This window comes from Phyllostomus discolor, chromosome 10 (assembly GCF_004126475.2).
Source record: "Phyllostomus discolor isolate MPI-MPIP mPhyDis1 chromosome 10, mPhyDis1.pri.v3, whole genome shotgun sequence".
In the NCBI taxonomy this organism is placed as follows: Eukaryota; Metazoa; Chordata; class Mammalia; order Chiroptera; family Phyllostomidae; genus Phyllostomus; species Phyllostomus discolor.
The window spans coordinates 59,538,346-59,563,900 of NC_040912.2; the positions used below are offsets into that span (position 1 = coordinate 59,538,346).

Sequence of the window (25,555 nt, forward strand, 5' to 3'; positions counted from 1 at the left end):
ATAAGACCCACAGTCTTTTTAATATAATATTCATAATGTCCAGGTATCAATGAAAACAATCACTCATACCAAGTAAGATGTTAACTTGAATTAGAAAAAGACAATACAAAATTCAATACTGATATGACACAAATATTAGAATTATCTGATAAGAATTTGGAAGCATCTTTTATAAAAGTGCTTCAATGAACAATTACAAACATGGTTGGAACAAATAAAATAAATAGAAAGTCTTAGCAAAGAAATAACTTACAATGAAAAGCCAGATAGGAAATTTAGAATTGAATACAAAACAGCAGAATCAGTGACCTTGAGGATAGAACACTAGAAATTACCCAAAATGAACAACAGAAGACATAAATAAATAAGTAAATAAATAAATAATGAGGAAGCCTGGGGGACAAGTGGGACTGTAACCAAAGATCTAACTATTGGGTCACTGGAGTCCCAGAATGGTATAGAAAGAATATTTGAAAAATATAATGGCTAAAAGTTACTTAAATTTGGGGAAGACATAAACCTAAAGGTTTAAGAACCTGAGTGAACCCCAAACAGGATAAACCCAAAGATAGCACATATCACATTCAAACTTTTAAAAATTAAGGATAGTGAAAAGAATGTCTTGAAAGCGGCCAGAGAAATGATGTAGGAAATGCACTACTTTTGGCATTAGAAGAATAAGCTTGTTACCAGCACTTCTTGTTGATTTCAACTATTAGTCTTCTGCATTTTTAACTGGACTGAACCAAGTTAACATGTACAGAGCATTTACTGGAAATCTACAAGTTGTGCTGGACACCTGGGAGACATTTGTCAATTCCATTTTTCCTCTAATTGTTCTAAAAGCAGTGTTATCCCTCAGAGGAAATCAAGGAATTCCAGAACTGGGAAAAAAACTCAAAAAGGAAACACAAGAGCAGAAATTTGGAATTTTGGATTTCTGGATGGGCTTTAGCTCTTGTGAACTCTCTAAAAGTAATCTACAAATACCAGCATGTACGTGCATTTTTCTCAGAAAATTAGCATATCTTTTGTCAGAATTTCAAACAAGCTGGTCTCCCTGAAGGTTAAGAGCCACTGTAAGAGTTTCTGTTCTTTTCAGGCAAAATCATATAATCCAACTTACACAGATGAGAAAAAGGGCTAAAAATAAAGATATACCCAATTATATTCATCGAAATTTTTGAATACCTCCTTATGATAATTCTCTACTTCTAAGGGAAAAATAGGAAAATAGTAGTTTTCTAATTCCTTCTAGGGCACTTGTGGAAATACATGTTCATTAAAGAATGTTTGCCTGTAGTGCTATTTTGAACAATTGAAAAAATAATGTCTGGAGGTGACTAAATGACTAATGCACTGTGATTTAAAATGTGGTTTAGGTTTGCTTCCCCCCAATGCCAATAGAGAAGTTCAAGCATATGAGGAAAAAGCAGCAGCCTTTCTACCTACATCAGTACCAATGAACTAGTTTGTAAGAGACAGGACAAACTGTCCCACAAGCGGTATTCCTTTTTCCATCTTAAAAAAAAAAAAAGCATGTAAAATTGAGTTCCACTATGATACAATGTATAAATGTCAAGTTATCTGAATAAAAAATGTTAGAGCTTTGTCTGCTAAAAAAACAAAACTAAACAATAGCTATGACAAAAACAGATCCATTCAGATTTTATAATGTCTTTACGGCATGGCTGTCCCTCCTTGTGCCCTCCATCAAATTCCTTATTAGCCAGGTCTGCTTACAACCTGCAGAAATGCACTGTAAACAGAATCCTAAGTTGCTGCTGCCTGTTTTCTGACCAAAATTAAGGTTTCCAATGTCACTTGCAGTTAGAGGTTAGATAATACATTATTTTAGGAAGAAACTTGACTGCCTGCTTCTAGTAAGACACTAAAGTAGTTTGATTTACTTGGATTATTCTATGGTGCTTTTATCTACAGAATTGAAAGAATCACTGGGGGCCCTTTTTAAACACAGGATTATAGTATCTAACCCTACAATGACTACAACACAATTGAGAGGGACTTGGGAATTTGAGTTTTTATCCAGTGTGTTGGGCAATTCTTGGACTCAAACAGGTTAGAGTAGTATTTTTAAAACTTAAATGTGCAGATATGCCTGGGCTCCTAAACAAATGCATCTTCTAATCCAACTGGTTGGATGGGGCCTGAGATCCTGCATTGTAATGAGTATCCAGGTGATATTGCAGATTTGAGAACACATTAAGTAGCAAGGTCAGAAAAAGTATGTCTCATTGGGTTGTGTGTAAATCAGTATAGGCTACTACATTTTCCTCCTCTCCTGCCTTCATTATGCTCATTTTTCATTTTCCACTTATTGTGACTCTATAAACTTGTGTGATCAGTTAGGTCAGGTATCCTGTCCTTCTTATTTAGCTTATATAAAAAGTCCACACAAAGAAATAGCTTAAACAAAAAAACAGACACCATACATTAACTTGCAACATAATGGGTTTATATTTGTTATAGTATTTCTCATCAAGGGAGTATTAGTTAATATAAAGATTTTAACATTATATTTCTTCTCTATTTCACTGTCAGTACAGAGTATATTTTTTGCATTAAATCTTTTCTCCATTTCAATGTTGGATACACTGAGTACATTTTTTAAACCTTTTCTTCCCAAGAAATAAATTTTTTAAGTTTTGATCGACTATATTTTATATCTAATACCTAGGTACAATATTCACTTGGGAGATAACAAAAATTTAGTAAAAATACAGAGAAAAGTCTCCTTAACAATACAGGAGGCAGAGATTACAACTAAATAGTGGCTACTTCCTAGAATCCTAGGCAAGTGTCCTTCTCCCAATTTCATTGCTTTGAGAATTCTGAGACTATTAAATATTACTTATGTAAATTTCAGCCACCTGAGTTACTTGATCCTCCTTCTAACTAGCAAACACAAACTATAGACTGCATTTTTCAGTGCATTATTTGTTATGAAAAAACATCTTTTCCATGTATCAATTTATTCCTATTTGCCCTGTTTTTTGTTTCTCAGGAACTTTCAAACACCAAAGCTCAGTTTTTAACCTCAACAGCGCAAAAATTTTCAGGGTGAGGTTTGATTCAGGAGGCTCTTCAAAGTCATACCTCTCCATTTCTCTTTCGTGCATATACCCCCAAACAAGCACAAATGCCTGTAATGCAGAGAACCACACATAAAAAGAGAGTGATTGCATCTCCTGCTTCTACTGCTTCAACAACAGGTAGCATCAAAAGCAGTGAAATGAGGACTAGCAACTGTGCTGAAACTGAGGTCATGATGTTGGGATCTTGGGATGGCTGGATCTTGAGCTCTGAAGGTTTTCTAGAAATTAAACACGGAAACAAAGAGGAACCATTAAAATTCCTACCTTTTAAAAATTACCTTATGAATACATGACAATCTACACAACTTTTTAAATTTAAATTTCAGACACACCTTCTTATTTTACTGGGAAAAAAGCTAAGGGAAAAGGTAGTTAAAGATGGTCATTTGAGGTTAATCGCCCTTTCTCATAATTAACTCAAGCGATTTTTCCACAGTCTACAATGCCATCACGTGAGAATCAACCAAACTGAACAGCAGAACATAATAAGTACAGAAAATGCCCAAGAGACTCACTTGGAAACTTAAAATATCCTAGTGAGTAAAAATTATTTTCTTAGGGTCTCTCTCAACCAGGAAGTACAGACAAACCTGGTAAAACTCACACAAATAAAACTCTATAAATTTGTGGGGAATTAGTACAACTTACCAAAGAAACGATATATGTACAATTGTATCTGACTTGAAATACTCCCTTTCTGGAACTCGGAAGCTAGGAGGTTCCACGTGACAACGCCTATTATGAGACGAGGAAGGACTTAAAAATCACTCAAAATCATTACTATTACCATTAATATTATTTTAAGAGGGCAGCTACAGTCAGTGCAAATCAAGGAGCTGATACGGAAGGGGGAGAAATTAGTAATAACTAGAGAAAACAGTTTGTTCAAGCAGGGGTACTAGACAAAGTTGGTCAGTTCACTCACACAGGAAACACTAAAAAAAAAACAAAAAAAAAATCGTATTGACAGACAAGTTCGTTCCAGTACTTTAAAGATATTAAAAAGAATCCCTGCCTTGGCTGGGCAGGCTGCAAATTTGCCCCGTTTTACAAATACGCTGTGGCAACCCAACTATCCTTTCTAAGAGAATTCCTACATTACCTTACAGGAGGCAGCCATTACAGGAATAGCAAGGAGGGCGGTGTCTCTAAACTACATTTCCCACAATCGCCGCAACCACGACTTCCGCGTGCCCCTCTAGCTGGAAGAGAGGTGACCGCCAAGCTCTGTGGAAGAATAGTACCGAGTATGAGGCTTACTACTGTCCCAATTTTTTACAGATAAATTGGTTTAGTGTGTTTGTACGAAAGCTACTTGATAGTAAAAACAACAACGACAAAAAAAATGACAGCAACTTTTTTTTTTTAACCTTCCCAAACAAGATGTTATGGCTTTATCTTCCACTGAAGTGAATAAAAGCAGGAAGAGGTCACCCGAGCCAGAGCCATCTGTTTAAGATGCTTTTAAACTAGAGGATTCTGAGGGAATTTCAGGGGAAAAGGGTAAGGTTTTACAGGAACAAGTATAAAAGACACATGGACAAAAACTAGGGGGTGCGGAGAAATGAGAGGGACATGGGGAGCATTGTGGGGGGTGGACTGGGATGGGAGTAAAAGGCAGAAAACTGTACTTGAACAACAATTAAAAAATAAATTAAAAAAATAAACTAGAGGATTCCCACAATTTTGAAGGGAACCCACTGCCACCATCTAACAAATGTGCCTTATGAGTCTGTTAATTCTTTTTAACCAATGGACAGAAAACATTTTAAGACGTTTTGGAAAATGTTAAAGCTACTTGTAGAGGGGAAAACAGATAAAAGTTTTGGAAGAAATGGTTACAGCGCTTTAAGAACATTTATATGATTCAAGTTCTAAGTTTCCATATTAGTTCAGGAATGCAGTATATGGTACAATTTAGTGATTGTTTCTCACTCATGTTTTTATGATAACCACTCTAAATGTCCCCAAACATGTATGAAAAGATATAAACTTCCTTTTAAATCACAGGACTGAACTATTTGCATATATAAGTCATAACCTCTTCTGAATCTCTTGAAGTCAAATATCTGTGAAGTCATTACTATACCTTTCTAGTCACAGACTTCTCAACTCATTTACTGGCTCCACAATTTATTTGATACCCTCAGATTGTCAGTTATTAATGATGTTGATTAGGGATGAAGTCACCTGCCCTATCTGAAAGTCTCAGTCTCTCAGATTCATTTTTTCAGATGCAGCAGTACAATGCCCATAAATAGCATGATGGTTGTCTTTTCCTTACACAATCTCTCTAGACTGACAGCAAAACTTTATTGGTACCTCAACACACACCCAGTTAGTGCTCAGTAATGTTGGCCAATAACTATTTAGCTAATAATAATAATAAATAAATGTACCAACAAGATTTTATTAGAGACAAAGAAGTACCAAATCAAGGTGTCTTGCAAATTGGAAGTCTGAGGATAACTACACAATAATGTTATCAAACTCAAAAGGGGTTTGTTGTTGAGGGTGCTCTAAACAAGAATGAGACACGGTTGACACAAGTAAAGGATGTAGGGTATCCACATCCAAACCTCTGTCTCCAAAAAGAAAATCTTAGCCATTGCTCATATACAATACTTTGTTAATTACGTGTTAATTTTCTTTCTTGCAGTTGGCTATATTTATGGGGTAAGACCCCATCAGTTTCATTCAGTTTATAGCTGCATCTGCAAAATACTGTACTATATTTTAACATTTGGCAAGATTAGCATTTAGTAAGAACTGACCAGACCTTGAAATTCTTGTCCTAACATTGTCTGCATTGCTTCTCTGAACTTGATTATTTTAACGAGTTCTCTCTTTGACTCATTTGCTTGATCTACTTTTAGTATTGTGCCTTTTTAATCAATTACATTTCAAATAGGAGCTATTTTTATGGCTTCCAAATATTCTTTTATATTCTAGTGTGAACATTCTGTGCATTTAATTTTTCCCTATGTTTATTTCAGTTAGCTCAAGTTAGCAGAGACTACTTTAAAGTTAGTATTATCACAGACTTGTTTCTAGGTGTGTTAACATTGAAGATAATAATTGCTTTTAAATTTGAAGAGGCTGTAGATGGTAAAGTGCATTTATTTTTATAGCAATAGAGTAAAAGTCAAGTAATGACCTCTCCCATCTGAAAAAAAAGTAGCAGAAGTTTGTATAGGCATGTTTTGGGCCTCCATAGTTTTAAAATATAATTGGCTAAATTCTCCTAACCAACACCCATCTCAATCATGCAAATTTAATAAAGGTATTGCTTTTGTGTGCTTTATTACTGTCCTAGTTTGGGGAATAGCATGGTATCCTAGTTCTCAGTTTTGTTTTCTTACTACCCTAATTGGTGATTTTTTTAAAAATTATATAATTTATAGCTGTGCTTAAAACTCTCCAGTTGGATCACATTAAATCCAAACTCCATTTCAAGACCCACAAAGCCCTAAACATTCTGACCTCTGCCTGCCTCTTTGAGGTCAACCCACCAACCATCCATGCTCATTACATTCTAATCACACTTTATTGCTATACTTTAAGATTTTTTTATTGTTATTCTGTTAAAGTTGTCCCAATTTTTCCCCCTTTGTCCACCGCCATCCATCCCACCCCTACACCCACAGTCAATTCCACACCATTGTCCATGTCTGTGGGTCACTCATACCTGTTCTTTAACTAGTGCCTTCCCTTTCTTTCCACTATTATCCCCCTTCCCCTTCCTATTGGTCACTGTCAGTCTGTTCCATATTGTCATGATTATGGTTCTATATTGTTCTTCAGTTTATTTTGTTCATTAGATTCCTATTATTGGTGAGATCATATGGTATTTTTATTTCACTACCTGGCTTATTTCACTTAGAATAATATTCTCCAGTTCCATCCATGCTGTCATGAAGGGTGGGAGTTTCTGCCTTTTTCTGGCTACATGATATTCCACTGTGTAAATGTACCAGTTGCTATATGGGATATCTAAAATTTTCCTGCCTATATTTTTCTCTAGGACTTTCATGATGTCATTTCTTATATTAAAGTCTTTTATCCATTTTGAGTTTATTCTGGTGTATGGTGTAAGTTGGTGGCTAAGTTTCACTTTTACATTTGCCAGTCTAGCTCTTCCAGTATCATTTATTGAAGAGGCTATTTTTACTCCACTGTATGTCCCATTTGTCAAATATTGACAATAGAGACCTGAGTTTATTTGTGGACACTCTATTCTGTTCCATTGATTTATGTGTCTGTCCTTGTGCCTGACTGTTTTGATTACAATAGCCTTATAGTATAGTGTGATATCAGGTATTGTGATCTCTCCTAATTTGTTCTTTTTCAAGATTGCTGAGGCTAATTGGGGACATTTTTGGTTCCATAAAAACTTGAAATATTTGTCTTAGAACTGTGAAGTATGCCATTGGTTTTTAATAGGAATTGCATTGAATCTATAGATTGCCTTGGTTTGTCTGGACATTTTTTTTGTTATTGTGCAATTACAGTTGTCACCATTTTACCCTCATTACTCTCACCTGCCCTACCCAAACCCATCTCTCACATTCAATATTCTACGCCCTTTGTCTTTGCCTATGACTCCTTTATAAATGTTCCTGTAAGATCATCACCCTTCTTTGCGGGGGTTTTAATTTTCATCTCTCTGATGGCTAGTGATGCTGAGCATCCTTTCATATGTCTCTGGGCCCTATGTATGTGCTCCTTGGAGAAGTGTATGCTCAAGTCATTTGCCTATTTTTCAATTGGATTGCCTGTCTTTCTGGTGTGCAGTCACATGAGTTCCTAATTATTTTGGGGATCAAACCCTTCTCCAAGGTATCACTCACACGTATGTTTTCCCATATGGTTGGTTCTCTTTTCATTTTGCTGATGTTTTCTTTAGCCATACAGAAGCTTTTTAATTTGATGAAGTCACATTTGTTTATTCTTTCCTTTATATCCCTTGCTCTAGGGGAAATATTGGTGAAAGTGTCGCTTATCTGGGATATCTGAAATTTTCCAGCCTATGTTCTCCTCTAGGACTTCCATGGTGTCACAACTTATATTTAAGTCTTTTATCCATCTTGAGTTTATTTGGGTATATGGTGTAAGTTGGTGGTCAAGTTTCACTTTTTTGGATATAGCTGTCCAGATCTCCCAACATCATTTGTTGAAAAGGCTATTTTTTCTCCATTTTATGTCCATTCTCCCTTTGTTGAATATTGATTGACCATAGAAATATGTTTTCTTTTCACAGCTCTCTATTCTGTTTCATTGGTCCATGTGTCTGTTCTTAGCCATTACCAAATTGTTCTGATTACAGTGGCCTTGTAATACAGCTTGATATCAGGTATTGTGATCCCTACTGTTTTGTATTTCTTTCTCAAAATTGCTGAGGCTATTCAGAATTGTTTATGGTTCCATATATATATTTGAAATGTTTGTTATATGTCTGTGAAATATGCCATTTGTACTTTAATAGATATTGCATTGAATCTGTAAATTGCTTTGGGTAGTATGGACGTTTTGATAATGTTAATTCTTCCAACCCATGACATGGTATATGCTTCCATTTATTTGTCTTCCTTAATTTCTTTCTTCAGTGTTGTGTAGTTTTCTGAGTACAGGGCTTTTTACCTCCTTGGCTAGGTTTATTCCTAGGTACTTTACTTTTCTTGTTGCTATAGCAAATAAGATTTTTTTTCCCTGATTTCTGTGTCTGATATTTTGTTGTTGGTGTACAAAAATGCCTTTGGTTTCTGATATTGACTTTATATCTGTTTTTCCCCCAAAGTCAGTCACTAGGTTGAGTAGTTTTTTGGTGGAGTCCATAGGGCTTTCTATTTAAACTACCATGTCATTGGGAAACAGTGACAGTTTTACTTCCTCCTTTCCAAAATGGATGGCTTTTATTTTTCTTGTCTGATTGATGTTGCTGGGATTTCCAGCACTATGTTGAATAGAATTGGAGAAAGCAGACATCTTTGTCATGTTCCTGATCTTAGTGAGAAAGCTTTTAGATTTTTCCATTAAGTATGCTATTGGCTGTAGGTTTCTTGAATAGGGTCTTTATTATATTTTGGTATGCCTACCCTATTCCCACTTTGCTGAGTGTTTTTTATCATTAATGGGTGCTTGCTATTATCAAATGCATTTTCCACACTATTAATATGATCACATGATTTTTGTCCATCCTTTTATTTATGTAACATATTACATTGATTGACTTGTGAATATTGTAATACCCTTGTACCCCTGGGATGAATCCCACTTGATCCTGGTGTATGATCTTTTCAGTGTATTGTTGGATGTGGTTTGCCAATATTTTGTTGGGGATTTTAGCATCTATGTTCATCAGCATTATTGGGATGTAGTTTTCTTTTTTTGTTGTGTCTTTATTTGGCTTTGGGATTAGGATGATGCTGGCTTCATGAAAAGAGTTTGGGAGTCTTCCTTCTTGTTGAATTTTTTGGAATAATCTGAGAAAGATAGGGGTTAGCTCTTCCTTAAATGTTTTATAAAATTGTCCTGTGTAACATTCCAGTCCCCGGTTTTTGTGTGGTCAGAATTCGTTGATTATTGCTTGAATCTCACTAGTTGTTATCAGTCTGTCCAGGCTTTATGCTTCTTCTTGATTCAGTTTTGGAAGATTATATTTTTATAGAAATTTTTCCATTTCACCCAGGTTTTCATTCTTGGGGTTAGTTTTTTGTAGTAATTTCTTACAATTCTTTGTATTTCTGGGATGTAAGTTGTAATCTATCCTCTTCCAATTCTGACTTTATTTATTTGGGTCCTTTCTCTTTTTATCTTGATAAGTCTGCTTAAAAGCTTGTCTATTTTTGTTTATCTTTTCAAAGAACGAGATCCTGGATTTATTGATCTTTGGTTGTTCTTTTAGTCTCTATGTCATTTAATTTTGCTCTGATCTTGGTTATTTCATTCCTTCTATTTGTTCTAGGCTTTTTTTGTTGTTATTCATACAGTTCTTGTCATTGTAGGGATAGGTTGATTCTTTGGAATATTTCTATCTTTTTTATGTAGGCCTGTATCTCTATGAACTTTTCTCTCAGGACTGCCTTTGCTGTGTCTGATAGATTTTGTACTGTTGTTTGTTAATTTTCATTTGTTTACAGAAACTTTTTGATTTCTTCATGATCTCATTATAAACTTGTTCATTGTTTAATGGGGCGCTCTTCAATCTCTATGAATTTAAGTGTTTTTGTGTTTGTTCTTTGGTTTCTAGTTCAGTCACTTGTAGTTCGAGAAAATGCTTGATATGATTTCAATTTTCTGGAATTTGTTAATCTTGTTTTGTGTTCTATCATGTGGTCTATCTTTAAAAATGTTCCATGTACATTTGAAAATAATGTGTATTTTGCTTCTTTGGGATGTAAAGTTCTGTATATATCAGTTAAGTCCATTTGATCTAGGGCATTGTTTAATGCCCCAAAATCCTTGCTCTTATTTTGTTTGGAAGATCTATCCATGGTTGACAGTGGTGTGTTAAAATCCTCTAGTATAAGTATGTGAAATCTATATGTTTCTTGAAGTTCTCCAGGATTTCCCTTATGTATTTGGGTGTGCTATGTTGGGTGATATATATTTACAATGTTTATGTCTTCTTAATGGATTCTTCCCTTGATTATAATGAAGTGTCCTTCTGTATCTCTCTTTTTGGCCTTTCTTTTGAAGTCTATTTTGTCTGATAAAAGTATTGTTACACCAGCCTTTGTCCCTGTCCATTTGCTTGGAATATTTTGTTTCCAACAGTTCTTTTTCAGTCTGTTTAGGTCTTTTTTCTGAGGTGTGTCTTTTTGCAGCATCTGTGTGGATCATATATTCTCATCCATTCATCTACCCTATGCCTTTTGATCGGAGCAAAAATCCATTAACATTGGAGGATATTACTGATAGGTATTTATCCCCCCCTTTTGTACCTGTGTTCCTCTTTCTCTGGCTGTTTTTTTTTTTTTTTCCTCTTCTTTGAGCAGTGCCTTTAGCATATCTTGAAGTACTGTTTTTGTGCAGTGCTGGTGTTCTTTCATTCTACTTCTGTCTGGGAAACTCCTTACTTTGCCTTCCATTTTAATTGAGATCCTCACTGGGTACAGTAGTGTTGGTTGCAGGAGTTTGCTTTTCATTCCTTGGAATATTTCTTGCCATTCACTTCTGGACTGTAGTGTTTTCTGTTGAGAAATCATCTGCTACCCTTATCTGAGTTCCCTTGTATGTTACTTCTTGTTTCTTCTTTCTTTCTTTTAAGACTGTCTCTTTTTCTTTACAACTGGCATTTTAATTATGATGTGTCTTGCAGTAAGCCTCTTTGTGTTCATCTTGGTTGGGACCCTCTGTGCTTCCTGACCTTTCATGGCTTTTCCACTCTGTAATTTGCATAGTTTTCTGTCATTATTTTTTTTCAAATAGGGTTTCTATCCCTTGGCCCTTTTCTTCTCTTTCTGGTATTCCTATGATTTGAATGTTGTTGCATTTTATGTTGCCTTGCAGTTCCCTTAAGGTATCTTCATATTATTTGAGTCTTTTTTTTCATGCAGCTTCTCTATCTGGCTATTTCTTTGTACCTGGTATTCCAGCTTACTAATTCAGTCCTCTGCTTCATCAAGCATGCTTGTAATTCCTTCTAATGTGTTTTTTATTTCAGAAATTATATTCTTAATTTCTTTCTGGTTCTTATTATATTTTCTCATTCCTTTTTCATACTATGATAGTCCCCATTCAGTTCCTTGTAGTTATCTGTTAGTTCCTTGAGCATCCTTATAACCATTCTTTTGACTTCTATATCTGGTTGCTTACTTTCCTCCATTTCATTTAGCTCTTTTAGTGGGTGTCTTCCATTCCTTCTGATTACAGGTTCTTACATTGTCTCTCCATTTTAGGCAGCCCACACTGTCTACTCTGTGTGTATGTGCCAGGCAGACACCTATAGGTGGATACCTTGTTGTGCAACTCTTGGATCAGTCTGTGAAGTGCACTGAGTGGGAGCAAATAGCACCTCTCGTCTTCCCTCTTTGTTGGCCTGGGCACTCCATGCATGCATGCAAAGTCCCTTCAGGGAAGTTTAGTTCCCAGATTGAATTAAGTCTCTAGGGGTGCTGCTACCCCTCTGATACCTTGCTGCCCCTCTTTGATCAACACATGAGGCACCATGATTGGGAGCAAATTGTGCTCCCCTCTTCCCTCTTTATTTGCGCTGCTGTTGCAAAGGACATTTCCTTGCACAGTATCTGATAGCATTTTCTGAGTGAATTCCTCTTGGTTATGGCCATCCATTCCTATCAAGAACCTGGCTTTCCACACAGATCAACTCTCTGACCATTCCAGAGACTATCTGGGTCATGGCCAATTGCAGTCCAACTCTTATGCCATCTTCCGGTGTCACCCAGTTCTCTAATTTCTCTGGTAGTTACCCAGCTGGCAACCATAGTCCCAGCCAGGGTGTTGCTGGCTGTGTGTCTCTTACTGGATATTTATCCCCCGGCGATTTTAAGCATCCAAGTTTCTCCTGGCATGGGTCTGCAACTTCTCTGCTCTGGGATTGGAGGGAGCTACAAAGTTACAATCACTGACCTGGCTTTCCTCCAAAGCTCCTGTGGTAGCCATGGTCTCTGGCTCAGGGCCCAGGGACCTTCCCATTGGCCTACAAAATCTTATTACTACCCACTTTTAAATGTCCTCTGCAACCTTTGGCTCCCAAACTTCATGTCAGCTGAGATTCTGTTGGCTGTTCACTCCATTCTTCAGATGATTGGCTAGGTGTCCCAGTTGGGTATAGAAACAAGTGGGTTCAGCTCCCACCTACCTTGCTGCCATCTTCTGGCCATCTGATTGTTCTATAATTTATTTGTAATTTTAACTTAGTTTTGGATGTATATGAGTGTAAATTCCACCTACTTTCCCACTATCTTGGATGTTTTAACATCTGACATTTTGTACATCTTCTTCCTTTTCCTTTTTCACCATCTCCTAAATTCCTTTCATTTGGCAACCATCCTTTCAGGGTCTGTATTCTGAGTTTCTTTCTGTGATGTTTGTTTATTTTGTTTTTAGTTTCTATATATAAGTGAATCATATGGTGTTTTTCTTTTTCTGTCAGACTCATTTCACTTAGTACAATGCTGTCTTGTTCTATCCATGTTGTAAATGGCAAGATTTTATTCTTTTGTTTTGTGGCTTAATAATATTTTATCATAAATATGTACCACCTCTTTTTTATCTGTTTATTGTTGGTTACTTAGATTTCTTCCATAGTTTGGCTATTAGTAATGCTGCAATGGACTTAGCGGTACATATATTTTCTTGAATTAGTGTTTGGAGTTCTTTATATAAATACCCAGGTGAGGAATGCTGGGATATATAGTATTTATATTTTTAATTTTTTGAGAAACCTCCATACTGTTTTCCAATTTACAGTCCCACAAACAGTGTATAAGGGTTCCTTTTTGTCCATGTCCTTGCCAACAGTTTTTGTTTGTTGATTTACTGATAATAGCCATTCTGACAGGTGATATCACATTGTGGCTTTAATTTGCATTTTTCTGATGATTAGTGATGTGAGAATATTTTCATATATGACCATTGGCCATCTATAATATATGTCCTCTTTGGAGAAATGTCTATTCATGTACTCAGCTCTTTTTCGTACTCTACCCTGGTTTTTTGGTGTTAAGTTGTATGTGTTCTTTATATACTTTGGATATTAACCCCTTATACAATATATTATTAGATGATATCTTCTCCCATTCAGTAAGTTTCTTTCCATTTTGTTGAAGGTTTCCTTTGGAATGCAAAGACTCTTTGGTTTGATGTAGTTCCATTTTTTAAAGAAATTTGTGCCTTTATTAGAATGGTGTTAAATTTTAATTAGACAAACTTTGGTAATCAAATTCTTCCTTTTAATAAGAAATGATGCTACAGGTCTGCAATACTGGTCCAACAGTCCTGCCATTACTTTTCCTTTAAAGCAACAAACAGAACATGAGTAATCAGAAAGCACTGACAGGCATCAGTTAATCCAAAATACTAGTTTCTTAGTTCCCTGTTGGGAACTTCCCTGTCTGGTTTCAGAAGCTGTAACCCCCCATGGCTAAGGCTGAGTAAAGAGACCTTGGAACCATAAGCCACTAAGGAGACAAAGCTTATCTCCCTGGCATGGATACTGCCTCTACCCACTTTACTTCACCCTGCTTTGCCCTGAGCAGATGACCACTAAAGCCAATGATGGGTAAGATTCCTCAAGGGAGGGATGACCTAAGACAGACATAGTCATGAGGGGGCCCTCAGGGAAGGACTTGGGGGGGCTATAGAAAAAGGAGATGATGGACCCTCACCCTTTGACTTTGACATAGCCTGAGTCCTCATTCTGTCTGCAAGAAGTCTCCTACTATACTGGCTGCCTTACTTCCACTGCCTGACTTAAGCCTGAAACAAAGCTAGAGGTGGCTGGGGCCCTGTTCTGGAAAGAGCAGGTTTCCCAGGGTGATCAAGCCTAAAAAAGAATGCATAAAATCATATGAAACCTACTTTGCTAATACCCTCAGTTTAAATGATAAGGGTCCAAGCATGAAATGAGTTTGTTTCCCAAAGTTTTATGGTCCTTTAACTATCTGACCCTGACCCAAAATAAGCCCTCACAGTTCTTTGAATGTTATCTATTGTTTGATCCTTACTGTCTGACAATGATTGATGAGCTTTATGTATATGCCCTGTATTCTAATGCAAATTAAACCCAGTAAAAGCCCATTGAGGAATAGGCTCCTGGCCCTTCTCCTTTGAGAGATTAGTCACCTTTCCTCCCTAAGTAGATCATGTCTTGGTAGACTTATTTTCATCTATGGCAGACAGTGAGGGGGGCTCTGCAGGCAGAGCCCACCTACAGTTCCCAACACTTGCAAAGAAAATGATTGGGGCAGCACAGGAAGATGGTAGCAATGAAAATAACTGGAACCTCATGAGCATGTGTGTATATCAAGTCTCATGAGGCTATTTTTAGAATTTATCCTTTGCTTAGTCACTTTTTTTGTACTTCAATACTAGTTTTTCTTTGACCTTTCCTCCAAAATATAAAAAGTATGAAATATAATCAAGATCTTACATTTCATACTTAGAAGTGTACAATTCAAGCATTATAGGCTGTAGACATACTGATAATTTTCCTCAAGTCTTGGATAATTCAATAATATATGAGATATTAGGGCACAGAAAGGACTAAAATCCACTTCTTTTAGTTACACATAATATTCATATAGTCAATCTAAAGTAAAACATCATTTTGGCTTCCTTCTACATTTACATGTTGATATATTTATTAAAGCATTCTATTATAATTATACTTGGTTATTATTTCAAGTCAGGGTTAAAATCTCAAATCCATTCAAGCAGACATGTCATCAGAAAGATTATTTACCTCCCTAATCTCAATAACTATGAAGTCAATTTAACAACATGACTCCAAATACTGGATTGTGATGACAAATGTATGCCTTCATAATCCTTTTTGGTGTGGCATACTTGGTAGAACTTGAGTATGGGAGACAGATTTGATCTTCCAAACCAAACTGCAGATCGTTGCAGGTAGTGTGTAATGAATGACTTGTACATTGATAGGTTTTTGCTTCAACCTACCACAATTCAATTCCTCACTTTACTTCAGCTTCATGTACAGTTCTTTTCAAAGCTGTTTTCAAGCAACATTCAAAATCCATGGCCATGGTTGATCCTCCAGAAAGAACAATATACTTATAGAGAGGAAGTTTAACATCAATAAGACAATCCTAAATTTCTTCAACTACAAGTTCTGAGATAGGCTGAGTAAAATCTAGATTAGCATACTCTGGATGAAAGAAGATTTCAGTGCCCAGGAATCTTTCATAACAAACATCAATGGAAAAGTCTTTCTTCAAGATAACACTGAATTCAGTACACTATTTAATCCACTTTGATCCTTCTGTAATAATTGTTAAATTCTTTTACTAAATCTGGGCAGACATAACCATAGTGCTCCTTTACTGCCTTAGCAGTTTCCAAGGATTGCTCTGGAGGGATTTCTACTTCTTGCTCTCTCATCAATTGCTGAATAAAGTATGTTATATTTTGTCCTGTGATGGAAATGTGTTTAATACAGTTGCCAATGACATACCCTTTAGCCACAGTGATGACATGAGTGACATGATCTTTACTTTCTATTACTGTATTAGTCAATGTCTGGTCTCCTACTTGTCTTGAGGTCCAGGATGCAGCTAAGGCAAGAAAGGCCTGCATAGCAATGTACAAGCCTGGAATATTGAAGAACACAAACATTATTTAACCAGTATATTCCCTGTTTTCTAGAATGTTCAGAGGAGTTTCAGTCAAAAGAAAATAATGGTCTTCAGGTTCTGGTATTAATTATTTAAAGATCATTTGTTCCATAAAACTTTCCATCAAATTCCATCTTCAACTATACCATTGTTAATTGGCCACTTTGTTGTATATGTAGGTTTTCGTCTTGCTTCATTACCAATGAAGAAGTCTCCATCATCAACACCTTTCATCACTCTCCTTTACCTTGAGCTCCCACATTTGCTCCTTAATAACTCCTTAATAACAATACAGGAAGAGATGATGAACTGTGGCTTTGTATTTCCAGCATGTCCTAGATTTGTATACTCGGTGCCACAATCTAGTACACAGGACAGCAGCTGTCTTATCATCTTCCTCCTTGCCTATTGCTGTGGACATTTATGAGATGAATTATGTGGCAAAGTGTGTCCAAAATAAGCATAAATTTAATGAGGCTGACTGATGATAGAACTCACCTGAGATTGTGGAAGAAAAAAATTTCATGATATATTATAGAACCTACCACATTCTATCATATTTATTTCACATTAGATCAGCTAAATATTTATTTTTTAATATATTTTATTGATTATGCTACTACAGTTGTCCCATTTCCCCCTTCACTCCCCTCCACCCTGTACATCCTTTCCCACCCACATCCCCCCCTTTAGTCATGTCCATGTGTCATACTTATAAGTTCTTTTTTTTTTCATTTTTTTAAGATTTTATTTATTTATTTTAGGGAGGGAAGGGGGGAGATAGAGATAGAGAGAGAGAGAGAGAGTGATGCACGTGGGTCACCGGCCAGCAGTGACCACGGAACGCTGTGGATGGCTTGCCGAAAAACACGCAAGAAACAAACACACATGCAGAGACAAGACTAGTTTCTGTGGGGAAGTAGGGATGAAATGGCCACACCCCCTAGTTGGGAGGGCGCCAATTTACCATCCATACCTGCTTTTATTGGGCTCATTTTGCATAATAATTCAGGTAAAGTACAGTACTCACTAGGGGGGAGTAAGGAGCTATAGAAAACAAGGAACTCTGCCGGTCTATTGAGTCGGGGTCAAAGAGCTGTAAGACTTTGAGGAACAAACTAACTTCCTCCTTGGACCCCTCTCATTCAACTGAGAGCATTCTAAACAAAGAAGTTTTCACAGTAATTTACATATTCTTTCTTAGGCCTGATCACCCAGGGAATCCACCTTTTTCAGCACAGAGCTGCACCACCCTGTCATTGTTTCAGGCTTAGGTGGAGCAAGGAAACTAAGGCAACCAAGAGATAAGGAGATTTTCTCCCAGACAAGGAGAACTCAGGCTATGTCAAAGCCGAGGAGCAAGGGTCCATCACCCCCTTTTGCTGCAGCCCCCCAAGTCCTTCTTTTGGGGGGCCTCCCAAAGTGATCGTGCCTGGCTTAGGTCGTTCCCCCCATGGGGAATCTTACCCGTCTTTGGCTAACCGACCAAGCTTTTGGGGGTTCAGTTATGAATAAAGCAGCAGAAGCAGCATTCCTGCCAGGGAGATAAGCTTTTGTCTCCTTGCTGGCTTACGGTTCCAAGGGTATTCCCTTAGCCTTAGCCTAGGCGAGGGTTTCAGCTTCTGATACCAGTCAGGGCGGTTCCCAACAAGAGAGAAACATCAATGTGCAGTTGCTGGGGGTTATGGCCTGCAACCCAGGAATGTACCCTGGCTGGGAATCAAACCTGGGACACTTTGGTTCCCAGCTCGCACTCAATCCACTGAGCTACGCCAGCCAGGGCCATACTTATAAGTTCTTTAGCTTCTACATTTCCCATACTATTCTTACCCTCCCCCTATCTATTTTCAACCTACAATCTATGCTACTTATTCTCTGTACCTCTTCCCCCCTCTCCTCCTCCCACTGCCCTGTTGCTAACCCTCCATGTAATCTCCATTTCTGTGGTTCTGTTCCTATTCTAGTCGTTTGCTTAGTTTCTTTTGGTTTTGCTTTAGGTGTGGTAGTTAATGATTGTGAGCTTGCTGACCTTACACTATACATGTTTTTTTAAAATCTTCTTTTCTTAGATAAGTCCCTTTAACATTTCATAAAATAAGGGCTTGGTGATGATGAACTCCTTTAACTTGACTTTATCGGAGCAGCACTTTATCTGCCCTTCCATTCTAAATGAAAGCTTTACTGGATAGAGTAATCTGGGATATAGGTCCTTGTCTTTCATGACTTAGAACACTTCTTTCCAGCCCCTTCTTGCCTCTAAGGTCTCTTGAGAAATCAGCTAATAGTCTGATGGGAACTCCTTTGTAGGTTACTGTCCCCTTATCTCTTGCTGCTTCTAGGATTCTCTCCTTCATTTTAATTTTGGGTAATGTAATTATGATGTGCCTTGGTGTGTTTCTTCTTGGGTTGAACTTCTTTGGGACTCTCTGAGCTTCCTGGAATTCCTGGAAGCCTATTTCCTTTGCCAGAATGGGGGAGTTCTCCTTTATTATTTGTTCAAATATGTGTTCAATCTGTTGCTTTTCCTCTTCCCCTTCTGGTACCCCTATAATTTGAATGTTGGAATGTTTACAGATGTCCTGGAGGTTCCTAAGCTTCTCCTCATTTTTTTGAATTCTTATTTCTCCATTCTTTCCTGTTTGGTTGTGTTTTTATTCCTTCTGGTCCACTCTATTGTTTTGAGTCCATTTCCTTCCCATCACTGTTGGTTCTCTGTGCATTTCCTTCATTTCTTTTATGATATCCTGCATTTGTTCATCTAATTTGCACCCAGAATCAACCAATTCTGTGACCTTCCTGATCACCAGTGTTTTAAACTGTCCATCTGATAGATTGGCTATCTCTAGGTCGCTTAAAATGATGAGTCCTAGGGCACTGATCTGTTCTGTTTGAACCATCTCTCTCTCTCTCTCTCTCTCTCTCTCTCTCTCTCTCTCTCTCTCGTCTGGTTGCTCCTGTTACAGTGAGGGGCAGAGCCTTAGGTGTTCACCAGAGCTGCGCACCCCAGTTGCTAGATTGTGATGTTGTATGTGGGGGCGGGGGCGGGAGGGAACAACAGCGGTAGCTCTGTTCTCTGTGGGACTTCAGTCCCTTCTCTGGGATCCTGGGTTGTGCACTCTGCCCTGCTCCATAATCGCCACCTCATTGGGTCTGCCAGCTGCCGCTTGCGTACTCAGGGTCCACCTGCTGCAATCTTGCGTGCCCCAGATGCCTTATGCACCCCCAGTTGCCTTATGTGCCCAACTCTCTCTGCTCTCCACGCCACGCCCCCAAGCCTGGTGGCTCCTCTCTGCCCCTCCTACTGGTCTGGATGAACAGGTCTATTTCAACTTTTTGGCTGTCCGGCTTCCATTCAGATAAATTCTCTGTCAGTTCTGAGTGTTATTCTGCCTCTAAATTGTTGTTGTTCCAATCTTGGTTGTGCATGGAGGTACGGTGCATCCACCTTGCCTCCCTCTTGGCCGGAAGAATATTTCTTAGTAACAATTATAAATTGTAGTCACTATAGTAATTGATTTAATATTTCACTTCTGGCTGTCACAAAAATTTGCTCCTAGTCAGTGATACTGTTTCCATATAGTAACCAATGCATTTTATTTTTTTTAATTTCTCAAAGTGTATTTTATTGATTATGATTGTGAAGTTGTCCCAATTTTATTCCTTTTGCCCCCCTAGAGTCAGTATGTCCCTTCCCTCCAGCAATCTCCTCACTTAGTTCATGTTCATGAGTCGTGCATGTAAGTTCTTTAGCTTCTCCCTTTCCTATAATATAGTTAACATCCACCTGTCTATTTTGTTCCTACCTATTATGCTTCTTTTTTTTATTGTGTTCAAGTACAGTTGTCACCATTTTCCCATCACCACTCTTCCACACTGATTTACCCACACCTCCCACCCTCAATCCTACCCCCTTGTCTTTGTTCATGGGTCCTTTATTCATGCTCCTTGATAACCTTTCCCCTTCTTTACCTCATTATCCCTCTCCCATATCCTCTCTGGTTACTGTCAATTTGCTCTTTATTTCAATGTCTCTGGTTATGTTTTTGCTTGCTTTTTTGTTTTGTTGATTAGGTTCCACTTATAGGTGAGATCATATGGTATTTGTCTTTCACAGAGTGGTTTATTTCACCTAGCATAATCTTTCCACTTCTGTGCATGCTGTGGCAAATGGTAGGAACATCTTCTTTCTTTCTGCTTCATTGTATTCCATTGTATAATGTGCCATAGTTTTTTTATCCACTTATTTACTGATGGGCACTTAAGTTCTTCCAGCACTTGACTATTATAAATTGTGCTGCTCTGAACATTGGGGTGCATAGGTCCTTTTGAATTTGTGTTTCAGGATTCTTAGGGTATAATCCCATCAGTGGAATTGCTAGATAAAAGACAGTTCTATTTTTAGTTTTCTGAGGAAATTCCATTCTGTTTTCCACAGTGGCTGCACCAGTCTGCATTCCCATCAGCAGTGTACTATGGTTCCCTTTTCTCTACAACTTTGCCAGCACTTGCTCTTTGTTGATTTGTTTATGATGGCTATTCTCACTGGTGTGATGTGGTATCTCAATGTCATTTTAACTTGCCTCTCTCTTATGGCTAGTGATACTGAGTATCTTTTCATATGTCTCTGGGCCCTTTGTATGTTCTCCTTGGAGAAGTGTCTGTTTAGGTCCTTTGCTCATTTTTTAATTGGGTTGTTTGTCTTCCTGGAGTAGAATCATGTGAGTTTTTTATATATATATATATTTTGGACATCAAACCCTTGGAATCAAGAAGCATAATCAGAGATTAATACCTTGGACAAGAGTTTGATCTCCAGTTATGCTTTTTGACCCCTACACTATTTCCCACTTTCTCCCCATTCTCTCTCCCAGCTGATACCCCCCAAATAATCCCATACCTATGTTTCTCTCCCTATTGTTGTTTGCTTAGTCTGTTTTTGTTTTCATTTGTATTTTTTCAATTTTGTTGATAGTTGTGAATTTGTTGCCATTTTAATGTCCATAGTTCTGATCAACTTCTTTTTCTTAGATAAGTGCCTCTGATATTTCACATAATAATGGCTTGGTGCTCATGAATTCCTTTAACTTTTCCTTTTCTGGGAAACACTTTATCTGCCCTTCCATTCTAAATGATAGCTTTGCTGAACAGAGTAATCTTGGTTGTAGCTTCTTGATTTTCATCACTTTTAATACTTCTTTCCAGCCCCTTCTTGCCTGCTAAGTTTCTTTTTAGAAATCAGCTGACAGTCTTATAGGAACTCCTTTGTAGGTAACTCTGCTTTTCTATTGCTGCTTGGAAGATTCTATCTTTATCTTTAACACTTGGTATTTCAATTATTATGTGTGTTTGTGTGGTCCCCTTTGTGTCCAACTTAATTGGGACTCTCTGTGCTTCCTGGACTTACATGTTTATTCTTTTGTCAAATTAGGGAAATTTTCTTTCATTATTTTTTCACGTAGGTATCCCATTTCTTGCTCTTTCTTTTATCCTTCTGGAATGCCTATGATGGACCTCTTGCTGGACCTCCTAACATTTTCCCAGAGGCTGCTTATACTATCCTCATATTTTAAATCTTTTTTCTTCTTGTTCTGCAGTTTTGTGTTTGTTTGTTTTTTTTCTTTCTTATGTTCCAAATCATTGATTTGATTCTCGGCTTCATACACTCTACTGTTGTTTCCTTATAAATTGTTGTTCATTTCAATTATTGAATGCTTCATTTCTGACTGGATCTCTTTTATGCTGCTAAGGTCCTCACTATGTTTCTTGAGGATCCTTATAACTAGTGTTTTGAACTCTGCACCTGGTTGATTGCTTACCTCCTTTTTGATTAGCTCTTTTTCTGGAGTTTTGAGCTGTTCTTTCATTTGGGCCATGTTTCTTTGTGTCCTTGTTTTGGCAGCCTCCTGTGTTTTATATGTCTTATGTAGAACTGCTTTGACTTAATGTCTTGGTACTGTGTCCTAATATAGTAGGTGTACTTTGGGTCCAGTGGCATAGCCTCCTCTGTCACCCAAGCTGGGTATTCAAGGTGCACTTTTCACGTCAGCTGACTGCACACTTACTTTGTAGTGGAGCCTTGGTTGCTGATGGCAGATGAATCAGAGGGATTACCCAGGCCAGTCATCTGTAAGGATTGGCTGTGACCACTTACCACCAATCTCTGCCCTCCATGGAGGATCAGCTGTGTAGGGGCAGGGTGATGTTGCTCTGACAGTGTCTGTAGCTGTCCCCTGGGTGCACTGGCCTCGGGGTTTTGTGGGTGGTGTATGAAAAGGTCAGCCCCCACCTGTGTTTTTGCCTGGAAACACTCTTCCTGAGCTATAAAACATCTGAGAAGGCTGCTACTTGTGCTGAGCTTGGAGATTCCCAGGCAATGCCAGGCTGTGAAAATAATTTGGCTGATGCCCCAGCCCAGCCTGGAGCTTACTGAGGACAACTGTTCCTCGTTTTATAGGATTTAGGAAGCTTTGAAGCAAACAAGACCAACTATTCATATGGAAAATCAGCTTCAGTGGACCTGTAAGTTGGGTGTGGCCGAGCCTCTGGGACTCCAAGGTGGGTCAAACAGTGTTATACAGGTTGATGGAGTCTCAAACAGAGCACTAGCCTGCATGCTCTCTGTTTCTGCTGGGAGAAGGCTCAGAAAATGCACAATGGCTTTTGCTCACTGATGACAGACACTTCAGCCTCTCCCAGTATGCCACTGATGCTCTTCAAGCTGCCACCCGAGCAGTGGAGCTCAGAGGGAGTGAATCTGAGTGGGTGACTCCATAATTGGGTGCTTTAAGAGAAACTGCTTGGGACTCCAATTTTTTCTTCCACTGACTCTATTCCTGCTGTTTTTTCTCACCAGAAGTTGTGGGGATTTATATTCCTGGCACTGGCACCCTGGCCTGGGGGGACTGTTGTGGTGTTGGGACTCCTCACTTCCAAGATATTTCTCCTGAATTTTATTCACCACATGTGGGTGAGAGACTGGCCCATTCCTCATGTGCGCCATCCCACCAGTCTCAATGGATGTGGTTTCTTTAATTCTGTGGTTGTCAGAGTTCCATCAAATTTGATTTCTTATGTTTATGAGTGATGGTTGTTCTATATTTTAGTTGTATTTTGATATGGTTGTGTGAAGAGGTGAGCCATGTCTGCCTACACTGCCTTCTTGACTGGAATTTCACCAATGCATTTTAAATGCTAAGAAGTTTAAGAGTAGAAAAAAATTGTAATAGGATGCAGCCAGGACCTTCCAAATAGGGATTTGTAATGGGGTCCAGAACTCAGGAAGTCCAGGAAATATTTTTAAAAATTATAGGATATCCTCACTCCCACGAATCTGAACTGGGGGCTGGGACAAATAGATCAGGGCCATTGACAGTTGTTCTGCATAGCAACAGTTTTACAACTAACCTCAGGCATGGTCATTTAACTTACCTATAACTTTAAAAAGTATTTATTTATTTTTAGAGAGGGGAAGAGAGGGAGAAAGAGAGGGAGAGAAACATCAATGTGTGGTTGCTTCTTGAGCACCTTATACTGGGGACCTGGCCCACAACCCAGGCTTGTGCCCTGAGTGGGAATCAAACCAGTGACCCTTTGGTTCATAGGCTGACACTCAGTCCACTGAGCTACACCAGCTAGGGCACATATCCATAACTTCTAACTGGTTTCATGGATATGTTAAATAGCTGTGGTCATGCTTTGAGCCAAGGAGATGGGAGTAACTTTGACCCATGATGTAACTGGAAAGTGACTCCCATTGGTTACATTGCCTGTGTGAGAGCTTGGAGATGAGTAGCTCCACCCCACAGGGGCCACGCCAGCCCAGACCTACTATGGCCCCAGAAAAGCTGGACAACTATGGGAATGCTGGCAGGTGTAACCAATTATGGGAGGAGTCAGAAAAGGGGCTGCAGAGGAAGATTGGTGCTGGGATTTAAACCCAGGCATAGCAGCCATGGGATGTGGGGACCACATGGATTTGGCAAGAGTCAGAACCACGTGGCTTTGGGTGCTTCATTTTGCCATGTGACTTAGGAAGCAGGAGAAACCTTGTAGGGAAGGAAAGGGGTAAAAGGACTCTTACTGGTGGGCCATGAGAAGGTGCCACATGGTTTTGGATTAACTGGAGATCATGGCAGTGACACAGCTGGTGGTGTTTAGAATCAAGGGAGGCCAGCCAGCCAAGTGTAGATTACTAAAAGAACCAGGGGGGCTACCTAAGCCATGGACTTGTATTTCTCTTGCTGAAATGTGGTACCTCAAACTGGGCAAAGAGGGGAAGGAAGGACTGTGTGTGTTTGTGGGTATTTTAAAGGACTTTGGGATTTTAATGAGGACATTAAGTCATTACTCTTAAGTCTGTATAACTTTTAAATAAATAATTCCTTTCCTTTTCACCAATCTCAGACACTGAGAGCTATAATTCCCTTGTGGAGGGCAAGGTGAACCTAGTACATGGGGGCCCCAGGAGAAAGGGGGGTCAATTCAGTAATAGTATTTTTTCTCCCCCCCACAGGTACATTCTGTAACAAGATCACTTAGAAATACCTTACTTTAATTAATATGTAAATATAGTATATGTTATAAATGTGAAACACAATTGTTCAAAAGGAACAGAGTAGTCCAACAAATGTAGTTGAGCATTGGTGGATGGTGCATATGCTGGTAATAAAGAAATGTATGCTCTGTTGCACAAATTTCTTGACCATGCCACACTTTTGGCTTTTATGTAAATAAGTGAATGTGAAAGAGATAATCATACAATAAGCCATTAGTTATCTATGTATACATCCTTGTAACTTTCTGCTCCCTTCTCTTATTTTTCTGTCATTCATTCTTTCTTGGCATTTCTGTCAGAAGAAAACGAAGGTAAATTTTTATTTTTCTTATTAGCTTTGTGTATGAGGACACATTAATTCATTCATTTATTAAGGGTTTATTGAATGCATGCTAAGATCTAGCACATGCTTAGATACCATAGATACAAGCATGGGTGATTCTTGATTGCAAGGAATTCATTGTCAATTGGAAATATAAACAAATTAGTCAAGAACTGCAATTGGGTAGAATAAGTTATCTGAAGTTATCTTTATCTTTTTTGCCTTTGTTGCTATAATTGCATGG

At 38.2% G+C, this 25,555-nt stretch overlaps 1 protein-coding gene and 1 pseudogene across 1 annotated transcript; both read right to left on the bottom strand.

Annotated features, from left to right (window-relative positions):
• SMIM30 (small integral membrane protein 30) lies at positions 1-4,290 on the bottom strand. The gene is made up of 3 exons (XM_036010820.1): positions 4,219-4,290; positions 3,765-3,851; positions 1-3,334 (listed from the first exon to the last, which is right to left on the bottom strand). Exon 3 carries the CDS (start codon positions 3,286-3,288, stop codon positions 3,112-3,114), a length of 177 nt encoding a protein of 58 aa, XP_035866713.1. The 5' UTR covers positions 3,289-3,334; positions 3,765-3,851; positions 4,219-4,290; the 3' UTR covers positions 1-3,111.
• A 10,763-nt stretch (positions 4,291-15,053) lies between these two features.
• Positions 15,054-16,792, bottom strand: LOC114507296 (annotated as a pseudogene).
• Between the last annotated feature and the right edge of the window lie 8,763 nt (positions 16,793-25,555).

Bases quoted from the DNA above. Each gene is read 5' to 3' on its own strand.
- SMIM30 (XM_036010820.1), bottom strand. From the start codon at position 3,288: ATGACCTCAGTTTCAGCACAGTTGCTAGTCCTCATTTCACTGCTTTTG.